General features: G+C 34.3%; 1 protein-coding gene across 1 annotated transcript in view; it reads right to left on the bottom strand.

The window, feature by feature from the left end:
- Positions 1-21,232, bottom strand: part of NPAS3 (neuronal PAS domain protein 3) — a 1,019,383-nt gene that overhangs the window by 566,691 nt on the left and 431,460 nt on the right. The window contains exon 4 of the mRNA XM_044660006.1: positions 16,750-16,832. Coding sequence (XP_044515941.1) covers positions 16,750-16,832 — 83 coding nt within the window. The remainder of the gene's footprint in view (positions 1-16,749; positions 16,833-21,232) is intronic.

Here is a 21,232-nt window from a genome sequence, read left to right as displayed (position 1 = left end):
ACAGGGCGAGCTGTAGACATTACAATGGTGTGGTGAGAACATAAAAAAGAAATTAAAAAAAAGAAAATTGTCAGAATGCTAGATGAGTAATGTTAATTCTAAGAATGGACAGTAAAGTGATTTTGAAACTTAGAAATTTAAGTTTGACCAGAGCTTTAGGTTACTTCTTTTTTAAAAAAAAATTTAAATAACCATTTTTCTTTGAAAGAATAAACATTTGAGCTATCTTTAAAATGGTTACAGTGAATCAATTTTGTATAAAGTTATGATAGATAACTACAATGAATGCTCTTAGAATGAAATTGCATTGTCCTACCAAAATATTTATTCAAGTTAAAAACTAACAAAAGACATATTAAAAAAGCAAGGCATCACTGTTGATTTTAATACCAATTGTATTTTAAATATGGCTGGCAAGAAATATTTAAAAGGGGTATTGAAAAGCTCCTGACACTACTTTTCACTTGCTGTTATCAAACAGCATATCATTTTCATCCACTGATAGATTTTATATATATATAAAACATAGTTTGAAATTACCTTAGAGATTTCAATCTAGTACCTTCCAAATTAATATTTAGTTAAATTCTACTTTGGGGGAAGTATAGGAAAAGCCATGATTGACAAGCTGATTCTTCTCATACTAAGACTGACTTTAAAATTGCAACAAGTGATCTCATGATTACTGCAATAAACATTTTGCTTGAGAATATTATTACTAGAATTCTATTACTATTATGAAAATGCAGGGAAGTTACAAAAGACAGTCTCCAGAAGAAATTTCAGAAAATTTAAATAAAATTTAATGTACTGATCAATAAATTAAAAGTTTACTGGATAAACACTGCAAAACTTACAGCTTCATTATTTTCTTTTCCTGAAAACAGATGTACCTAGCAATATCAATACTTTCAAAGTACATTTCTTTTGTAAAAAGTGTGAAAAAGATGCTGGGAGAAAGCCTTATTATCTCCACACTATTTGTAGTATGATTATCGCTCCAGTAAAATTTGGAAAGAGTTTTGTTCCATTTTGGGTTTCATTTTTAATATCAGGCACATATACATACATACATATATATATATATATATATATATATATATATACTCTTCTACTCTTCTTTTTTTGCCTTTCAAATAAGTACATCAAATTGAAAAAAAATATTTATATCTATATATTTTTTCCAGAATAGGTTCTATTTTATCATTTGCCATTTATTTATTCTTGCCTAAGAAGATCGTGCAAAGTCATATCATATCTTTCCATATATCATATCATATCACATCACATCAAAATAAGCAAGTATACATCTGCAGCTTGCCTATTGAAATGTGGTACCATCTCTAAGCATCTGCCAGTACATTCTCAATAGCTGTTAGATATCACTTGAGAAAATAGGATAGGATCTTTAGTAGTTCTTTAAGCAAATGGAATTACTGTGGCATCTCTCCCTTTTTCCTTGTACCCATAGGTTTAAAATTTGTGGTAACATCTTATGGACCCTGTTGAATTCAACTGAAGAAAAAAAATCTCTCTTCCATTTTATTAAGGTACTAGGTTCTAGAAACCAAGAGAAACCATCTATTTTGGAACCTTGTGTTTCTGTAAACTCATTCTTTCCATTATCTTTTGAAAAAACTGGCTTTCCCCTTTCATAGTTCCTCATTAAAATTTTTTGAGTATTTTTTTAAGGTAATGACTTGGCTTTATTACAGATGTAAAGTATAATAATATGTAGAATTTATATTTTTAATACCTGGGTTTAAAAAGCATATTTTGAATTAATTCCTAGGTCTGTCAATTGTTCATCCAGTGAAACACAATTCAATAAAGCTTCAAATTTAGAAATTTCTTCCTAGACTTCAAAATGATTACACCGAGTTAATATTTAATATCATGCTCTTGACTTTTATGGAACTGTAGAGATAAGCAATATCCACTTGAACATTTCCCTCTCTTTTACACCACAATTAAAGATATTCTCCATTATGTCATGCACTCCTTATAAATAAAGATCTAAATGACAAATCCATCCTTTAATACTGTGCCAGGAAAAAAAAGTTTGTAACTATAGATGAACTTGTATGCTCATTTATCAGATAATGAGAACTATATGACCTGCTGTGTTTTCCTTTTTTTTGTCTTGGCTGCCAGAAAAATTCAGTATTCAACTGCAAATATAAGATCCAGCCATGTGCCTGGTAATATCTATCTGCTCCTTTTGACTCGTTTTTATTTTGTTTTTAATTCTTAATTGTCTTGTTTTAAATTGTTTTAATTTTGTAATCTTTCTCAAGCCCTTTTTGCTGTTAAGTAGCACATGAGTACAAAATAAACAAGTAGAATTTTTGAATTTAAATAGTTAAGATAGTATTGGGTTGGAAAAAAGTTATAATTGCAATCATTTCTTCATATATTAATCACTTTTAATAATGATACAGTTTCAACAAGAATTAGAACACATTTCACTGGGTAGAGGAATGATCCAGTTCAAATTATTTGTTTGTACTTTTACTGCTAAAGAAAAGAATATTTTAAATCTGATGTGATTCTCATTTGATATATTACATTAGATATCATGTTACTTTCTTTTCTTCTTTTTACAATCTACAAATAGCTCTGTTTCCATATTGCCAGTTATGTAGCCACTTTCTGCTTCCTATACTTCAAAAGAATCCAGATATAACATCAGAAGTATTTCTACATCTTGACTTGAGAGGCTATTTGGAAAATATAATAGCAAATCACCCAATAGCATTCTAATCACTTGGCATCCTGCTTTGTAGTTCTTGCATCAGGATAAATAGATTGATGGAAACCACAACTACCCTCATACATTTTCTCTTTGCTCTAAAAGAGTTTTATTTTTCTTTTAATTTTTAATGGGCTTGTGTCATATGGTAGTTAATTTCAGAAGTTATCTCAGATACATTTTTGTAGTATGTGGGACAATAATCCTAAATAAATAAATAGTATGCTTTAATTAAAAGAAGCAAAATAAATGACTAGTTTAGGAGAAATAGTGAATACAGAAACAGCAGTTGTAAAACAATTTTTTTTCATATCCTAGTCATTTACAATATGAATAAATTTCAATAGAGTGGCAAAGAGGATAGGAAAACATTTTTTGAGGATAAGGTTTCCTATCCTGTCGTGACAGTCAGGAAAGCTATAAGCATTTATTAAGTACCTACAATGTACCAAGCACTTCGTTAAGTAGTGGAGATGAAAAGAAAAGCCAAAAGAAGTTTCTACTCTTAATAAGACCACAGTCTTGAGTTGGGTGGGACAAGGGGGAACTACATGAAAATAACTATGTAGAACAAGAGATTAAAAAGGATAAACTGGGAGTAATTAACAGAAATTAGGTACTAAAAGTAAGGGGGATCCACTCTTTTAGTTTAGGCTAAGAACCCAAGTCAGCTTAGATAGGAAAGTTCTGGGTAAGATAAAGGTTATATCAGGGAAATCTAGGGATATCTTGGGGGAATCTTCTTTGGGTATGGATAGAGTGTTAGGTCTAGAGTCAGGAAGACTCAGTTCCTGAGTTCAAATCTGACTTGAGACGCTTACTAGCAATGTGACCAGGAGCAAGACATCAAACCATGTTTGTCTCAGTTTTCTCAACTGTAAAATGAGCTAGATGAGGAAAAGGCAAACCACTCTACTATCTCTGCTAAGAAAACCTCAAACGGGGTCATGAAGAGTTAGACACATCCGAAAATGACTCAACAACAACAACAAAACTTTACATATGGATTGATTCTTGGTTCAGCAGACAAGTAAGGAATACCAAATAGTTTAGTCACTTCTTGGATCATTTCAAAATGCACCAAACCACTTCAGAAACATGCTGATTTTCTGGGCACATCTGTAATATCCAAGCCATAATGATATCAGTGATATGACTATGAACTTCCAGAGGTCTTCTAGTCTTAATTTCCAAAGCCAAATCTTCAATACAACCACCTTGGGGCTTGAAGCTAACCTGTGACTAAATTAGAGGTAAAAGTACTATAGTCAGAATGGAAATTCATGGTCAAACTGTCAGTGACAAAAGATGTTAACAAATTGTCATCAGTTGATAGAAGGGCAACTAAGAGGTAGGAAGGGATTGAAAATCATCACATGAAGTTGTAAAGAGAGAATTATGATTATACTGTAAGAGAAGGCATTGGAGTTAGTTTAGGAGATAATAGGTGTCTAAGGATTTGATGGTCTATCTTGGGATTTAAGTCATTTTGCTTATCCTCTTATTAAGGAAATAAGAGCAATGGGTAGAAATTGTAGAGAAGCAAATTTAGGTTTGAGGGAAACAAAACCTTAGGGATATCTGAAAGTGTGATGGTTGGCCTCATGAGGTGGAGGGTTCCCAATTCCCAAGAGTCTACTGACAGATACTGATTGCTTATCAAACTCACTTAAAGAAGATGCCTTTCAGGTACAGGCTGAAACCAACTGCCCTGTGAAATCATATGATTTTATCTAGACAGTAGCTTGAGGATCATACAACCTAATCCTTTAATTTACAGATAAGATTTGAACTCAGAGAGAGGAGTCTTCCTGATCTCAAGGTGGGTGTTTCTAGCTGTCTACGTGGCACATAATATTCACTTGATAGCTGTTCAAGGACCAGCTGACTTAAAGATGGATATAACCTACATCATGAGAAGGGTATTAACTATTGGCCTTTCTTCAGGCAAGAATGAAGCAGGGTATAACCACTTATTTCCCAATGTGCCTGTTTCACACAATTACCCGGTCAAAACTCTTACTTCATCCACATTCTTTCTTATAGTACTTTGCAATGAACTGCGATGCACTTTTTACCATCAAGAGTCTTGTAATTTTGCAAATCAATGCTGGCAGGTTACATGCCAAAATGCAGAGGAATCTCTGTCACGTTTAGAGTATGTAGAAAGCCGTTCAAGGCAGTTCTCCAATCTCATCTTGACACGTTAAGGTGCCCTTTTAGTCATGACAGAAAATGAATATTGTGTCATTTTCTTGTTACAATCTGGATAATGAGGGAAAATATGTGAATTTCAATGTCTCATCAACATTATAATTTATAGTAGTGAACAGTGAACTCTTTCCACCTCGTGGATCTTCTGAATTTTGATTGGCTGCTCATTCCATCTTTTCTGTGTAAGCTGATGAGGCTTGCAGAGTATGAGGAGAGCAGCAAAAACAAACCAAATTACTCTCTAAAGGAAACTTTGATTTTGGAATCCCCTTAAAAAACTCTACATTTCCACCACTTTGATTATGGTTGCATATGAGTTTATTTAGCACAGGAAAACGACCGTATTATTTCAAGACTTTTTTTTTAAATGAAGTATTCCTTTGTGCTAGGGTTTTTTTTTAATTTTATAAGAATATATTTTTTTCTCTTTTTTTAAAAAACTAAACTGTTTTAATTTTTTGTTGCAAATTAATAATCTTTTGTCCATAAACTCCTTTAAAAATGAGAAGATATTTAGACTCCTTTAAATGATGGCGCTGATTTTTTCTTATATATTGTTCCTGATTTTATAGGAATCCTGAATTTCTCTGAAGCAGTTGCTTTAAGAAAGTTAAGATACCTTTCCATAGAGATTATAGTTCCTTTCTGAAACTAGCAGTGTCCTCTTTCTGCCCTCAGACTAGCATATATATTTCTAGAATGCACAATAGGGCTTTAAAAACTTGGAGTTTTCCCAGAGCTTATTTCATTTTGTGGTCACATATTCCAAAATGTCGGTCTTACTAGAAGACATGAGTGATGGCAGAAGAGAATTGTTACTGAAGTCTGAAAGTCTAAGCTCAAAATATATGTCTACCATGTGAATTTTGGCGATCTAGCTGGGCAGGTAGGTAGCACAATGAAAACAGAGTGCTGGACCTTGAGTCAAGAAGACACATGTTTCTGAGTTCAAATCTGGCCTTAGGTACTTATTAGGTGAGAGCCACTTAATCCTGTTTGCTTCAGTTTCCTCATCTGTAAAATGAGCTGGAAAAGGAAATGGCAAACTACTCCATTTCTTTGCCAAGGAAACCTCAAATGAGGTCACAAAAAGTAGGATAGGATATAACTGAACAATGTTTCTTCACCTCAATTTCACTTTTTTTTTTTTACAAAAAAAAATGTTGCTAATGTAATAGTCTTCTCTTTCTATCTTAAAAGGCTATCATATAAGAAAATAAGATGCGAAAATCCCCTAAAATCTTGAGAGAAAAGACAATGCTACTATTTAAAAGATGTTGAATGAATAACAAACTCTTGGTCCTGAAATACTCTAATTTTTTTTTAGATCAGACTTTTGATTCTATTGCTATAGGAATCCCCATGAAGAAACTTTTAAAATTCAAAATGGCACTTGTTCTGCATCTTATAACCTGAAGGAGTTGGAACACTGAGAGGTGGAAAAATGACTTGTCCAAGGTCACAATGCCAGTATATGTCAGAAGTGGCATTTGAACCCTTCTCTGGGGCCAGCTTTCTAGCCACTGGTTAAGTCAGAGCTGTCTCTCTTATAAAGTTAAACTCACATTTACTTAAACAATAGGACAAGATAGCAATGTCACATTTTTAAAAAATCCTTCTGTCTCAATATCAATTTTAAAGAAGAGCAGCAAGGGTGAGGCGACTGGAGTCAAGTGACTTGGCCAGGATAATACATCCAGGAAATATATGAAGTCATATTTGAACCTGGGTCTCCCCCATTCCAGGACTCTATCTGCTCTGCTACCTAGCTGCTTCTCACTGGTATTCTAAAATAATAATGAGGGACCTCTAATTTACCTAGGATCTGATGACCTTAAGATGTTGTTGCTTCTTGGTCTGATGCTTGAACTAACCAGACTACTTGGTGGCCTTTTCTTTATTCTGGCTGTGTGATGCCAGTTAACAGGATATCTAAGGCTTCCTTTTCCTTGTACACTCCTGGTATTATGAAATGTTCATTTCTGGATTGGCTTTCGTGAGTAAAGTTTTTCCTACATTCAGCTACTGAAATGCCTAATGGTACTGCAGATCAGTCAATTTTGAATGCCAGATTTTTATTAAAGTAAGAATTTAAGGCAATTCCTTGTTGTGATTTAATGGTTTGGCCCTCAACCTCTTGATGCCTCAGTTTTTCCATTTGAAAAATGAATGTTACAAGAAGACACATTGCCCTGGGATCATATGAAGATCAGTGAGATAATTCTTGGCAAGCTATGTTGAATTCACCGTTAAAAGCCACTAACTAAATATGAAGCATCAATTTAGATAGAAAGGACATGCTAGTGTTAGGATAGAATGTACATCATTAAAACCAAACAACTTTGTTGCATTTCATCATTACAGGTGAGGTAACCAAATGATTACTCATGTATTAGTTTGCTGAACTAGATAACGGACTTGTCAGGTCTCTCTTCTGAGTTGTAACTTAAAAGTTATGATTTATTCATACATATCTTTTAACATCAACATATTTTCGTTTAAACACAGGTCAGTGACTAATAGGAGTTGCACATTCAATTTGCACCATTAAAAGCACTTCCCCTAATGTTCAGTGCTCTGAACTTGGCACTGAAAAAAGCAGCATTCTTTGGAGGGATTTTCTGGGTGTTTTTCTTTTTTAACAAAAATACTGTAAACCTTACTTTCAATTGTTTTACAGCTCAATTGATAAGGTGTGTTCTCTTTTTTTGTTTAAGAAAATTTAAAAGCAACTAATTTAAATATGCAAAATTATCTTGAGTTGTTCATACGTGAACTTAAAAGCCGTGCAACACAGGAAAATTAAGTAATTATGCCTCCAAGTTATTTACTGCAATTAAGCTCATTTATCATATGCAAATTAGTGCAAACTGGTCTCATTAGTTACTAAATTACTCAATATGAGCTGAACAATGTAGCACTCCAGTTTGTAATGAAAAATCCCTGTAGAGGCAAGCAGTATCAATTAAGCTAATTTGCATATGCAAATATATTCACTAACTTTCTCTTTTTTCTATATTTAGTTCTATATTTTCTTATCATTCTGGATCATAGGGAAAATATAGGGTCATTTATCCTTTTCTTTTTCCTTAGATTTACATTAAAGAAATCATTTGAAATATCACTGTCATTTATTATTATCACTGAAGTCAAGCAGGAACCCAGTTTGCCAAGAGAACCAAGAACATTCAACATTTCTAGGGTTTCCTTTTTTTGTTTTGTTTTGTTTCATTTAACATTAGTGAAGTGTCAATAACAAAGATGATAGAATGAATTTCCAAATCTCTCATGCAACAGACATTAGACTTCTAAGTCTCAATAACTGTTGGAGACATTTTTCCCCTCACAAAACTTGAAAAATGTTGGTTGTGATGAATGCCAAGAAAATAATATTTGGTGTCCTCTCATTCCCTATGATCTGAAGTGCTTAAGATGTTATTGCTTCTTGGCCAGATGTTTAAACTGGCCAGGAGACTTGGTGGCCTTTTTCTTTTTTCCAGCTGTGATCAGAAGAGATGCTGATAACAGCAGATGTGCAACTTCCCTTTCCTCATTAAAACACAGCTATGAATTGCATTTTTTCTCCAAAAATCAGCCATTGGCTGGGTTTCAGAACTGAACCACAGAATCTTGACTGGAGATGACTGACAAATAATGTAGATGCTTTGTATCACAAGATGCTAATCAACTATTTGTGTGTGTGCCTGTGTATTTAACAATTCCCTTAAACATTTTTTGTAAACATTTCTGAATGTTAAGTTTATGTGGTTCCTACATATCCATCAATAATCCTGAATTTTCTATCTGGCATAGGAGCCAAGTAGTCAGAACTTCAGAATAAGTTCTTAACCAACCATTAAAATAATAGACGTTAAAAAGGATGTAAATTATGCATTGCCTGACAAGCAAATCTACTATGCATCTGGTATTATGCTTGGTACTTTATAAATATTATCTCATTGGATCCTGGGACCCTGGGAAGTAGTTAAATGACTTGCTCAAGGTCACAATGTTCAAAAATGTCTGAGGCAGGATTTGAACACAGGTCTTCCTGATTGCAAGCCCAGTGTTCTATCTTTGGTACTATCTAATTGGCTTTGCTAGTGTCATATAGAACCAATGCTTCTCAACTATTGATTTTCCTTGATAATACAGTTAAGTGGGGAAAGGGGAAGAGTTGGGGGAAGAGAGCAGTAGATGAGTAAAGAACATAAATCGCTTTCATAGGATAGAGAATGGAATACTGAGGCAAGGAAGACCTGGATTCAAATTCTATCCCTGCCATTTACCAGAATAGTAATAGCATCTTGTTCCCAGGGTTATTATAAGGATTAAAATGAGATAAAATTTGTGAAATGCTTTAAGCACACTATAAATGCTAGCCATTGTTATCTCACTCAAGCCCACAGTTTTTCCTAGAACATTTTATCACTATGGCTTAACATTAAGATTTAAGACTTTCTAGAATCTGGCTCCAACAACTTTTCAGATTTATTTCAGATTTATTGGGGGAGAGGGATGGTGTTGTTATTTTTTTTTTTTTTTGCTTTTTGTTTTTCTAGCTTAAATGAACTATGCTCTGTTCTCAGATCATGATGTGCTTTTCCCTGCCTAAATACATTGATATAAGCCATGTTCTGTGTCTGGAATATACTCCCACTACATTTGCCTATTACATTTTTTCTCAAATTGCAAGGTCCTGTTCAGGATCTGATTCCTTGACTGGCTCTTTTCTAATTCTCAACAGTTTAGGGGGTTCTAACTTGGGATCTATGAACTTGTTTTTATTTTTGAATATTTTGATATCCATATTCCCTTATTAGTTATCATTGTGATCCTCTGGGTTAATTTTATGCATTTTCAAATCAATATTCTGAGAAAGTGCCCACTGGTTTCACTAGACTGACAAAGGGGGACAAAATACCAAAAAGGCTGACATTCTCTGCTGTTATTGAAAATGATACCTCTCTCCTCAAATTTCCTTAGAATCTTTTGTGTGGATTATTCTCAACTGTTTGTCTATTTGATGTTAATCTTCTAGATGGTAGGGATTTCCATTTTTTTTACCATCAACAGCTGATAGAACACCTTTCCATGTAATTAGCATTAATAATAGCTAGCATATACAGAGCATTTTAAGGCTTACAAAGTGCTTCACCAATAGTATTTCATTATTTTCTTCCCCAAGACTCTTCCCATAAGATTTTATTATTATTCTCATCTTACAGTTGAGAAAATTGAGACAGCCAGATTTGGGCAAATGGTCACAAAGCTGGTAAGTATCTGGAGCTGGATTTGAATTTAGGGAGATGGGTACTCTTTATTGAATGGAATTTATTGGAATTTCTTTCCACTTACACTATCCTTCCAAAAAAAAGTATTTAATGTAACTCCATTGCTGTTTTGGCAACATGACACTCCTGTTTTTTCTCTCAATAAAAAGATATCTCTATCAATAAAGATTCATTGTTTTGTAATTCTTGGAAGTATCTGCCCTACAACCTCTTCTGACCATGGGTAACACAAGCAATAAGGCATACTGAATGCATCAAACCACTCTGTAATAACAGTTCACAGGGTCATACTAGTGCCTTTAAGTGGGGTCTGAAAACCCCAAAGCCATTTTGGAGGAGCTATTCTGGTCATGATACAAGATCTCACCTGAGGAACGCATGAATTACAGTTTTCTAAGGTTTTTTTGGAGTGGTTTGCTTGGACTCCCCCCAGGAGAAAGCCAGCTAGAGGAAACAATTATTAGAGTACTGCACTTCAGAGTCAGGAAGATTTGAATTCAAATTCTGCCTTAAATACTTAACTCTGTGAACATTGGCGAGTGATTTAGACTTTCTCAATCTCTAGATAATTATGGCATCTACCTCACAGGGTTGTTGTCATGATCAAAAAAGAAAACATATAAAGTACTTTGCAGAGTTTAAAGTGCTATCTAAAATGCTAGCTTTTATAATTATTATTATATACATATAGCTATTATAAAGCTAATATAACTATTATAACTCAGTGATAATAGCAACTATTGCAACTATATAATTGAAACTATTCCTTTTTTTTTTTTTTGAGGAGACAACATAGTGGAGGGAAATTCAAATAAATCCATTCAGCAAAACATATAGTAAAGCACCTTCCTCCTTGAGTTCCAATTCAGCCTCAGACACTTATTAACTATGGACCTGGGCAAGTCAGTTAATCTCTACTCACTTCAGTTTCTTCATCTAGAAAATGGAATAATTATAGCACCTATCTCCTAGGGTTGTTTTCAGGAATAAATAAAATAATATTTAAAATTTTTTCATAAAGGGGAGCTAGCTTTGGCTCTGTGAATAGAAAACCAGGCTTGGCGATAGGACGTCCTGGGTTCAAATATGGCTTTAGACACTTCCTAGCAGTATATATCTGGGCAAGTCACTTAAACTCAGTTTCCTAACCCTTACTTCTCATCTGCCTTGAAACTGAGAGTTAGTATTGACTCTAAGATGGAAGACAAAGGGTTTTTTGTGTGTTATACAAATCTATTTCTTATTATTTACAATCTCTTTATTTTAATAATGATGATGACAGTGATGGTGAAGACAGCAACAAAAATCATGATAATAAGAATAATATATAGAATTTCTTTACCCATAAGTACTCTGGATCCTGTCACATCCCAGAGACAATTATCTGAGGTTACTAGAAGCCAAAGTGGGTCTATTGTATATCCTGAGTTTTTCAATATTCCTGTAGTAGGGGCACATGCTTTGAAGTTTCCTATCATAGCATTTATGCTATGGGTATTATATTAAAGAAGACTTGGGAATATTGTCATTCTGTTTTTTAAAAAGTACATCCTTGGTTGACCTCAAAGATCACTAAATCTCAGTTTATAAACTGGAAAGAACCTCTTAGTCTTTTGGTCTATTCCAACCCCTTCCCTCCCACCAAAGAAACCTAACAAGTTGTCATCCATCTTTGAAGACCTCGCATGAGGAGAAGCACACCACTTTCTGAGAAAGGTCATTCCTCTTGTGCACAGCTTTAATAATCAAGAGGATTTTCCCAACATCAAACCTACATTTGCTTCTTTGCCATCTCCACCCATTGCTCCCTATTCTATTTTCTAGGAACAAAAAGAACAAGCCCAATACCTGTTCCACATGATATCTATTAAAATACTCAGACAGCTTTCACATTCTTCTTGAGTCTTTTCATCTCTGAGCTAAACATTCCTCATCTATGATATACTAAAATTCCATTAACCCCATTCCTAAAATGAAGCCTTTTTAAGAAGCAGTGTTAAAGCTAGAGATACATCCCATGCCAGAAGTCCTATGTTGACACATATAGTATCTGTACTTAATAACAGAGTTTATTTTTTATTAGTCCAAGCTTGCTGAAAAGTAATGTTAGGTAGCTAGAATGGTCGAGATCACCATAAACTATTGGTGAGACAAATAATATATGTTTCTATAGACTCATGGTAGCATGCTGACAAATCAGGCTGACATACCCACCCCTCCCTATTCTTCGATTTACAAGGTTTGTTTTGTTTGTCTTGTTTTTAACACCTGGAAGGTGTGTAAAACAACATTACTGTCTAGTATGCAAATAGGCAGAGGCTGATTTTACATCTCTCCCAACACTAACATAAAGTACTCATTTAGAGAATAAAAAAAAACTACCCTTGAACTTAGGCTTCTGCCAAGGGCATACAAATAATTAAAACACTCTATTCATAATTTTGACACCTAAGGGAAAGTCACTCCACTGGTTAATTTTGTGTTTTCCTAAGATTATATTTGCTATAATTCTGCATTTAGTTAAGCTTAGAAAAAACACAGGAAATCCAAACACATTATACAGTTCCTACAACTGGGCTAAGTAAACAACCTTCACTTCTCTCCCTCCTGAAGGATGACAGGATGGAGGAGGGTTAATGGATCCACGGAGAACTTATGATAGTGCTGAATCTAAGGACAATAAGAAAACCTAATCTCTACTCAGTGATCTTTTTGGCATGCAGAAAAGACTGTTTGCAAAGAAGACCTCTTATTTTTGAAGCCACTTGGATTTCCATCTCTGCCACAAAGTATAATTCTCCATCTTGGCCTCTTGACCTCCTAATTGCTCTTACTACCCATCTGATTAATGTAAGTCAAGTAAGACAATGTTAAACTAAAATACCTTGGATTAGACCCAATATATACAATCTGCACTCCTATAATTCTCTGGCTAATCATCCTAGAAGCCTTCAACGGTACTACAAAAGGCACTCTGGTCCTGGTAATCTTGGATCTACAACGCATCTAGATTCACTCAGAGGACAGCAGAAGCAATAATCAGTACAAATCTGGCTTAAAACTCTAACCTGGAAAATGATAGTAGATGAGTAAAATGATCACTGGTAATTTTTCTGGCAGAATAATCTGTGGTTGTCTAAATGATAATAATAATTATCTTGTTCATGTTATATAAAAGGTAACACAAAATTTCAAGGGATTCTATAAGGGTTTTGTGGGGGGCAGGGGAATAGGGAGATGAAAGTATATTGTTCCTGGAACAAAATAATGAGAAGGATGGAAAGGCCACCATGGTCAGTGGCACACCACCATCACAGAAAGCTCCATTCTGTCATGCAATGTTCTTTCCTTGATTTTGCCATGCTAATTGATATTTGATGTTTGACAGATTTCTTGTCATGATAGAGAAATAAGTAAAACAGCATGTCATGTGGTTTAGAAAGAACATACTGAAAGCATTTCTGACTGAGTTCATGGTGTTTGGGACCAGACCTGCAAAATATGAAAAAGCCAGGGGAGAGACATCCCCTTCTGGACTTGTACTAGCTCCTATCACAAAGCCTCAAAAGTCAAAAGGAAGGTTTCGACTCACTTCCAACTGTCCATTTTGAAAAGGGTTGCTTTTTCTGGAGAAATGCTCCATTTTTTTCTTTCTTTTTGAAATTAAATTAAATTTAACCAGTGACCACTCAAATTTTCATCTTTTCCCTACCCCCAACTCAAATAATCTGAACCAATCTGTCAGAAATTCTTGAAAGCATTGTACCTAAGAAACCTGGGTAGATCCTGTTCCTTATAACTTTGGAGATGAAGTCAATTCTGATACAGAAACAACCAACCAGCCAATAAGCATTTATTAAGGTTCCACTATTTGTCAGGCACCATGCTAAGGGCTAGGTATACAAAGAAAGGCAAAAGATGGTCCTTGCCTCATATGCTCTCACAACATAATAGAGGAGACAACAAGCAAGCAAACTACCCATAAAATCTTAATCTACCTGGTTAGGATTTTCCTGGCTGAGAGGTAAGGAAATGATTAAGAATTCTCTTGCAAATGTACCCTCCTCTTCACTTAGAAACTGCCACTCCAATTCAGACTCTTTACCATCTTTGGCTTAGACTCTGGTCTTGAGTCTCTACATTTTACTTGATCCTCCACATAAATGAAACAATTATTTTTTTCCCTCTGAAGTTCAAATTTGGACTCTATTTGACATCTGAATCTCTTCAAAATCTGACCTCTTCTTCTCTTTCCATTCTTTAAACACATTATTTCTTTCCACACACTCCAGTGTGATCCAGCTAGACCAGCCCATTTGATTTTCTTCACACTTGAGCCTTTGTGGTGATTATTTCCCCAGAGTACTCTCCCTTCTTATCTCTGAATCTTAGAATGTCTGACTTTCCTTAAGACTTTGTACAAGTTTCACAGCTAGTGCCTTCCCCCTAAGGCTTTCTCCCACCTACTCTATTTTTCTTTTAAGTATTCATTCTAGTACCCTTTCTCTTCCCCCAGTAGAATGTAGAGCTAGAACTGGGCTGTGGTTGCAGTTGTTGTTTATTTACTTGTTTTTCTTTGTATCTCAGGTACTTATTTTTTGGTAGTTCATTCATTTGAATGGTATCCAATGCTTTCTGACCCCATTAGGGATTTTCTTGGCAGAGGTACTGGAATGGTTTGCCATTTCCTTTTCCAACTTATAGGACTTAAAAAAATGTTTGCTGATTGATTCAGACAGCTTATTGTATTACAGACCATTTTAGTGATTCCATTTCCTTCTTCCTCAGTGACTTCTCCTCTCATCTTCTCACTGCCCTAAAGCCTCTAGTGGAGAATAGTTTTTCTTGTATTCTCTAATTACTGCTATTTAATACAATCAAGAGACTAATAGGGCTGAAAATGGGCCCCACTTTCCCTTGAAAACTAGCTTATATGGGATCTCAGTGTGGTCTATAATCATTGTTGCTTATGACTGCATACTTCCATATTTTTCCTACTTTCAAAAAGACTGCATGTTGTATTCAGACTAATTGAGCCCATATTGATCATTACATTTTCTCTCATAGGATTAAAACCTAGAGAGGCCTTTAGCTACATTGAGCTTTCACAACATCCAGTGAAAAGAATCAAATTGTATTGCTTCAGACAAAGCAGATTCCAGAACCCTCAAAGAAGGGGAGAAAAAGATCTTTAACAAAGTCCGTATAGGAGAAGAGGAAAAAGAAATGAAAAGCCTAGTAAGAAATGCAATCTCACCTCTACACCTGGAAATATGCCCAGTCATAATGGCTTATCATTTCATGCTCTAATGAAAATCACTTCTTTTTCTGGGCTTGCAGAAAGCAGCAGTACCCAGGAGGGACTTTTCCTAGTTCTGAATGGTCAGGCAAGCCTCTGCATATGACTTTATAAAGATTACCCTTATGTCTGCCTCAGAGTTCAACTGAGCTGAAACTTAGCCATCTCTGTAAAACAAATGAGTCAGAGAGCTTTGCTAGGTAGATACTTCCTTTTCCAGAATGTTAGAAGCTTAGAAAACATCTTCCAAAATTAAAGCATAACTTTGATCCTAACAGCTCTCATCTTGGAAGCAAGAAGAGAACCTTCTATAGATAAATATAGGCATGTTGAAATGACAAGAACTTTAGGAACACTAAAGATGATGATGATCATGATCATGATCATGATGATGGTAATAAGTAGGATATCCAATTGAAAAATAAATCTCCTAGACTCTATTCATTTCAACAAAGGTAACAAATATTTCTGTATCTTAGCATTCATGAGAATAATAAGTTAGCATTTGTTTTTACTTATTTTAAAAGCATTTTTAATTTCTTTCCTAGTAATTTTGTGATAGGAGGGGTAAATATTCCAATATCAGAAACAATTATGATCTTGACCTAAAGCTGAGATCCTCCAAATTTGACAACACATGTAAAAACGACACATTACCTTCACAACATAACTTCGCTTTTCCAAAATTGATATACATATATATAAAACACAATAAAATATATATATATATAACCACATAGAAATACAATATACACACACAATTATTCTGTGAACAGCCAGCTAATACAGTGCGAGTCAAGTAAATAGAGCAATTTATCTAAATTATTACAGCACAAATAATACTTGCCCTCCCTTTCTCATTAACACTCTCTCAAGTGATGGCTTTCTAAAAAGAAAAAAATGAATTTGTAAGAATCTCACAAATCCAAGCAGAACAACAACAACAATCTAATACAAAGCTGGAGTCAAAGTCAACAATACCGTCTATGTCTGTTGATTGTTCTTTATATATATAATACATATTATATATATATATGCATGTATATATATACACATATATATGTATATAAACAATATATTTTAATATATGTATATATAATATTATAGATTTTTGTATGTTTATATATACATACAAATATATACATCATACACACACACTTCTATATAGACACAATTTTTTTTCTTATTACCTGTAAAATGTGGCTTCCCAGGTGTGCCTCAAATACTTCAATGGCTAGAGCACTGGGGCTTCTTCTGCGCTGGGCACCTATAACTGAATTAAAAAAAAAAGAAGATATTGCAGTGAACTCATGTTTCCAGCATAACTTCTTGCCTAGTCATGTCACTGGTTATTTATTGTTTTTATGTAAATTTATAGTAACAGCACCTGGTATAAATTTCTATTCTGACTTGTACTACTACCCCAAGCAGAGCTCAGGTTTAGCTTTCAGTGGCTTTAGCAGCTACAACTGCCAAGAACAGTGAAAAACAATGCCCTGGAGCACATTTTGTCTTAGTATCCAGGGATATTTCTCCTGTTCTGAGACCAGCTACATCTATGTATAGGCCACTAAAAAATAAGTACATTAAACCAGTATTATATCTCTTTGCAAATTCAGGTGACTCTAACCCAAATCTGAGAAGCTCAGGAGTTTGTAAAGCAAAGGAAGGCTTAAAGGAACTCTTTTGCATACACAGAGGGTGTTTAGCAAAACTGTGTTAGAACTCTGGGGACACTCCATAAATATATTCCTGCCTGGAAGAAAATATTGGCAAAAGGATGATGATTTTTTATAAAAATATATAAATTCTAATAAAGACTATCTAAGAAATGGCATCCAGGGGGCAGCTGTGTGGCTCTGTGGATTGAGAGCCAGGCATAAGGCCTGGAGGTCCCACATTCAAATCTGACCTCAGATACTTCCTAGCTGTGTGACCCTGGGCAAGTCACTTAACTCCCATTGCCTAGCCCTTACCTCTTTTCTGCCTTGGAACCAATACACAATATTGATTCCAAGACAGAAGGTAAGGGTTTAAAAAAATAGCATCAGAATTTTAAATCTTTGTTAATGTATACTTTACTGGAGGGGAGCAGGAAGGGCATCATGGGATGATAAATGACTAAATATCTATGGAATTAGTATTTTTTGAACATTGCAATGTAGAAAGTTTTAGTTAAAGACTACAAATATATTCCTTGCCTATTGGAAGCATCTGCTTTCATGAACTCAGTGTTGGATTACTGCTACATTACAATTTTGGTTCAAACACATGAAATATTTAGTTCTTTTTTTGAAAAATTAGCAATCAATTTGTTATGAAGGTTTTCAAATAAAGTCCATTTCAGTTTTTCATAGAGGTTACTGATCTATAATTATTATAAACACATTGTATCCACATGTAGTATTCAGTTAATGTAATATCAACATTATATTTTTCATATTTCTAAAATAAAGTATTTTTTCAGCATAAATATCAATGTACCTTATTTGCTGATTCATCAAATATAATATTGTTAAGAATAATTACTATATCTCTCCCAAAATAAAATAATTTACATAAAATAATTTGCAAACTTTAAAGTGCTATGGAAATTTTAGGTAGCAGTAATAATAACAGTAATGATAAAAATAACAGCAACATTATCATTCCAAATTCATTGCTTATCTTGTAGTAGTTTCTTTCAACAGAAAAAATGAGATTTGTTTTCTTTTCCTGACACAATTTTTTAGATTCCAAGATTGCAACAAAATAATATTTAGTACAGTAATAAAATAATATTTTCTAGATATGAAAATACCTATCTTTGTTCTCAAAAATTTGGAATTTCTATACATGCCTTTCCACATTCTCAACCTATGTTCTCCCATAAGTTTGCCACAAAGATTCTACTTTCCTTTCTCATTTTCTCCTAATACTGTGAGTATACCAATAGAGCATTCTCACTGTCTACCTGTTACCCCTTGTCCTTGCCACATGACTGCACAGGCTGCCTTCTCTTCCTAAAATATATTTCCTTGCTGCTATCTTTTACTTCTGTTCCTCAAAGTTCTTCATGACTTATCCTTTGGTCATGCTCGCCATATCCTTCACCATTTGTGTGATATCCATCACTGCGTATGACAGATATTTTAACTCCTCATAGACTGATGCATTTCATGTCTCTGAGACAGAGTAGAATATTAGTATCAAAGTTATAGAGCTTTGTTTCAAAGGGGAACTTGACTATTAAAAAGGTTTTGCTATTTCCCAATTATCTTCAGCTACAATTAGAATTTATTAAGGACCTATATGCCACAATCTAGTCAAGAAACTTTCCTTGTCCATTTGGTCAAGGCAAACTTCTTTCTGTTTGTTGGACAGGCTTTGAAAAACAAGCAAAAAACTAGAACCCTATTACTCCTAATCAAGAATTTTCCTTCTCATGAACGCATAAAAACATTACATTATTTTCCTCTATTTTTCTCTTTCTACTATATCATAACAGGATCTGAGACTTAGAATAGGAAGGGAGCTTAATAATTTCCCGGTTCGAATTTCATTTAAAAATAGAAGAAAAGTAAGGCCCAATGCAGTTAATTGACTTGCCCAGTATGACACAGGTAGTTAGCAAGACCTAAATTCTAGTCTCATAACTTCAAAGCCAGTCTAATTTCCATTGTATTCTGCTATGTTAGACTCTATTACAATTTTCCACATGACAAATAGTATATATTAAAATATATATCATTTTCAATATCAGTATCATCAATATCAAAATATTATTTCATTTTCCCCAATTACATGTCAATTTTTTTTAACATTTAAAAAAACAATTCAAGTTCCAAATTTTCTCCCTTCCTTCTCTCATCCTTCCCTGGGATAGTAAGCAATCTGCTATAATTTTACATGTGTAGTCATATAAAGAATAATAAATAGTATTAATCTCCCTAGATATTTTACAGAGAAGAAAACAAGCTAATAATAATAGGTGATATAGAATATTTTTAGGTTTTCCAAGTATTTAAGTACTATTACCTCATTTGAGCCAGAAACACAAGTGTTAAGTATCTATTACTATTAGTAATATCCTCATTTAACAAATGAAGAAACAGAGGCTCAGAATGAGTGAGGCAGTATCAGAGAACCAGACCCAGAAAGGACTCCACCTAGTCAAATACACTCCTCTTACATGTGAGGAAACTGAGTCAAAGCTAGCAAGGTTAAATGACTTGGCAATTTGAATCCAGGTCCTTTGACTTCCAAAGTCAGTAGATCTTTCCATTATACTACATCTGCCCACATTGGAGGAGTGGAGGGGAAAGAGAGAGAAATAAGAGTAGAATTCAGAACCTCCTAACTTGAAGCCCATCACCCTTTTGACTATGCCACATTTCTCCACTCAGGTTAAATAACTTGACAATGGCCACCCAAGGGCAGCAAGATGGAATAGTATATAAATTGCTGGGTCTGAAGTTCAGGAAACTCATCTTCCTGAATTCAAATCTGGCCTCATACACCCTGGACAAATTACTTAATTCTGTCTCAATTTCCTCATCTGTCAAATGAGCTGGAGAAGGAAATGGCAAAATACTCCAGTAACTTTGCTAAGAGAACTACAAATGGATCACAAAAAATTAGACGTGACTGAAATGGCTGAACAACAACAATGGCCATCCAACTAATAAAGGATGACCCCTTTCCCTATGCTATAACTATTTCAGATATAGGTGTAACTATTACATGATATGAGTCTTTCCATGAAAGAAAGGCATGAGTAATGAAATTCTTCAGTACAACCACAATAAAATTTCTATCCAACTTGAGCAAAACTTTGTTTGGGGCCTTGACTTACATTGATGCCATTCTTCTGATACCAAATCTGTGCATCTATATACTTTCTTTATTTTACCAAAGTTCATGAGAATCTTTATGTTTAATAGGAATTTACTAAAGAAGGAATTTAATGTTCTGAAATTTTTCTGTATGGAGCCTTTAGAAATTAATAGCTTACTCCCTTCAGCTTGCCAGGGGGGGAAAAAAAGCAAACTTTTATTACATTTCTTGTTGCCCCAGAGCCCCATAAAATACAAACTTTAAATAAGACCTATTTCTTCTGCTTTCTTCATGCTAGAAACATTCCAGTTAGTTGACAAGAAAATCCCATCTAAATACTTGCTGGCCTAATTCAATTTAGCTTCAGTTACTGAGTAAAGCAGGTTGGCTCTTCAGCTTAGACTGGATTACTGTACAAATGCCCTTAAGAATACAGTACTAGAGAAAAGTAGTATGTATACCTTTCCATTTATTAGTTAGTGCTTGTGATATTTGAAATAGCCCTTTGAAAATGAGGGAATGTTAAATATAATTTCTATTACTAATAAGAAATAAAAAGGAGATGAGAGTTTGCAGGAAATATTAGTTACAAACATCTAAGGAAATGTTAGAATCAATCAGTCAACATGCACTTACTACAGACCCACTATGTTCCAGGCACTGTGGTAACATCTAGGGATTTAAAGAAAAGCAAAAGATAAATTGCTCTCAAGGACCCCATACTATAATTGGTGAAAATCTATCTTCCTTCCTTCCTTCCTTCCTTCCTTCCTTCCTTCCTTCCTTCCTTCTTTCTTTCTTTCTCTCTCTTTCTCTCTTTCTTTCTCTCTCTCTCTCTCTCTCTCTCTCTCTCTCTCT

Source organism: Gracilinanus agilis, chromosome 2 (genome assembly GCF_016433145.1).
Source record: "Gracilinanus agilis isolate LMUSP501 chromosome 2, AgileGrace, whole genome shotgun sequence".
NCBI classification, from domain to species: domain Eukaryota; kingdom Metazoa; phylum Chordata; class Mammalia; order Didelphimorphia; family Didelphidae; genus Gracilinanus; species Gracilinanus agilis.
This window is presented reverse-complemented; position numbering and strand designations above follow the sequence as displayed.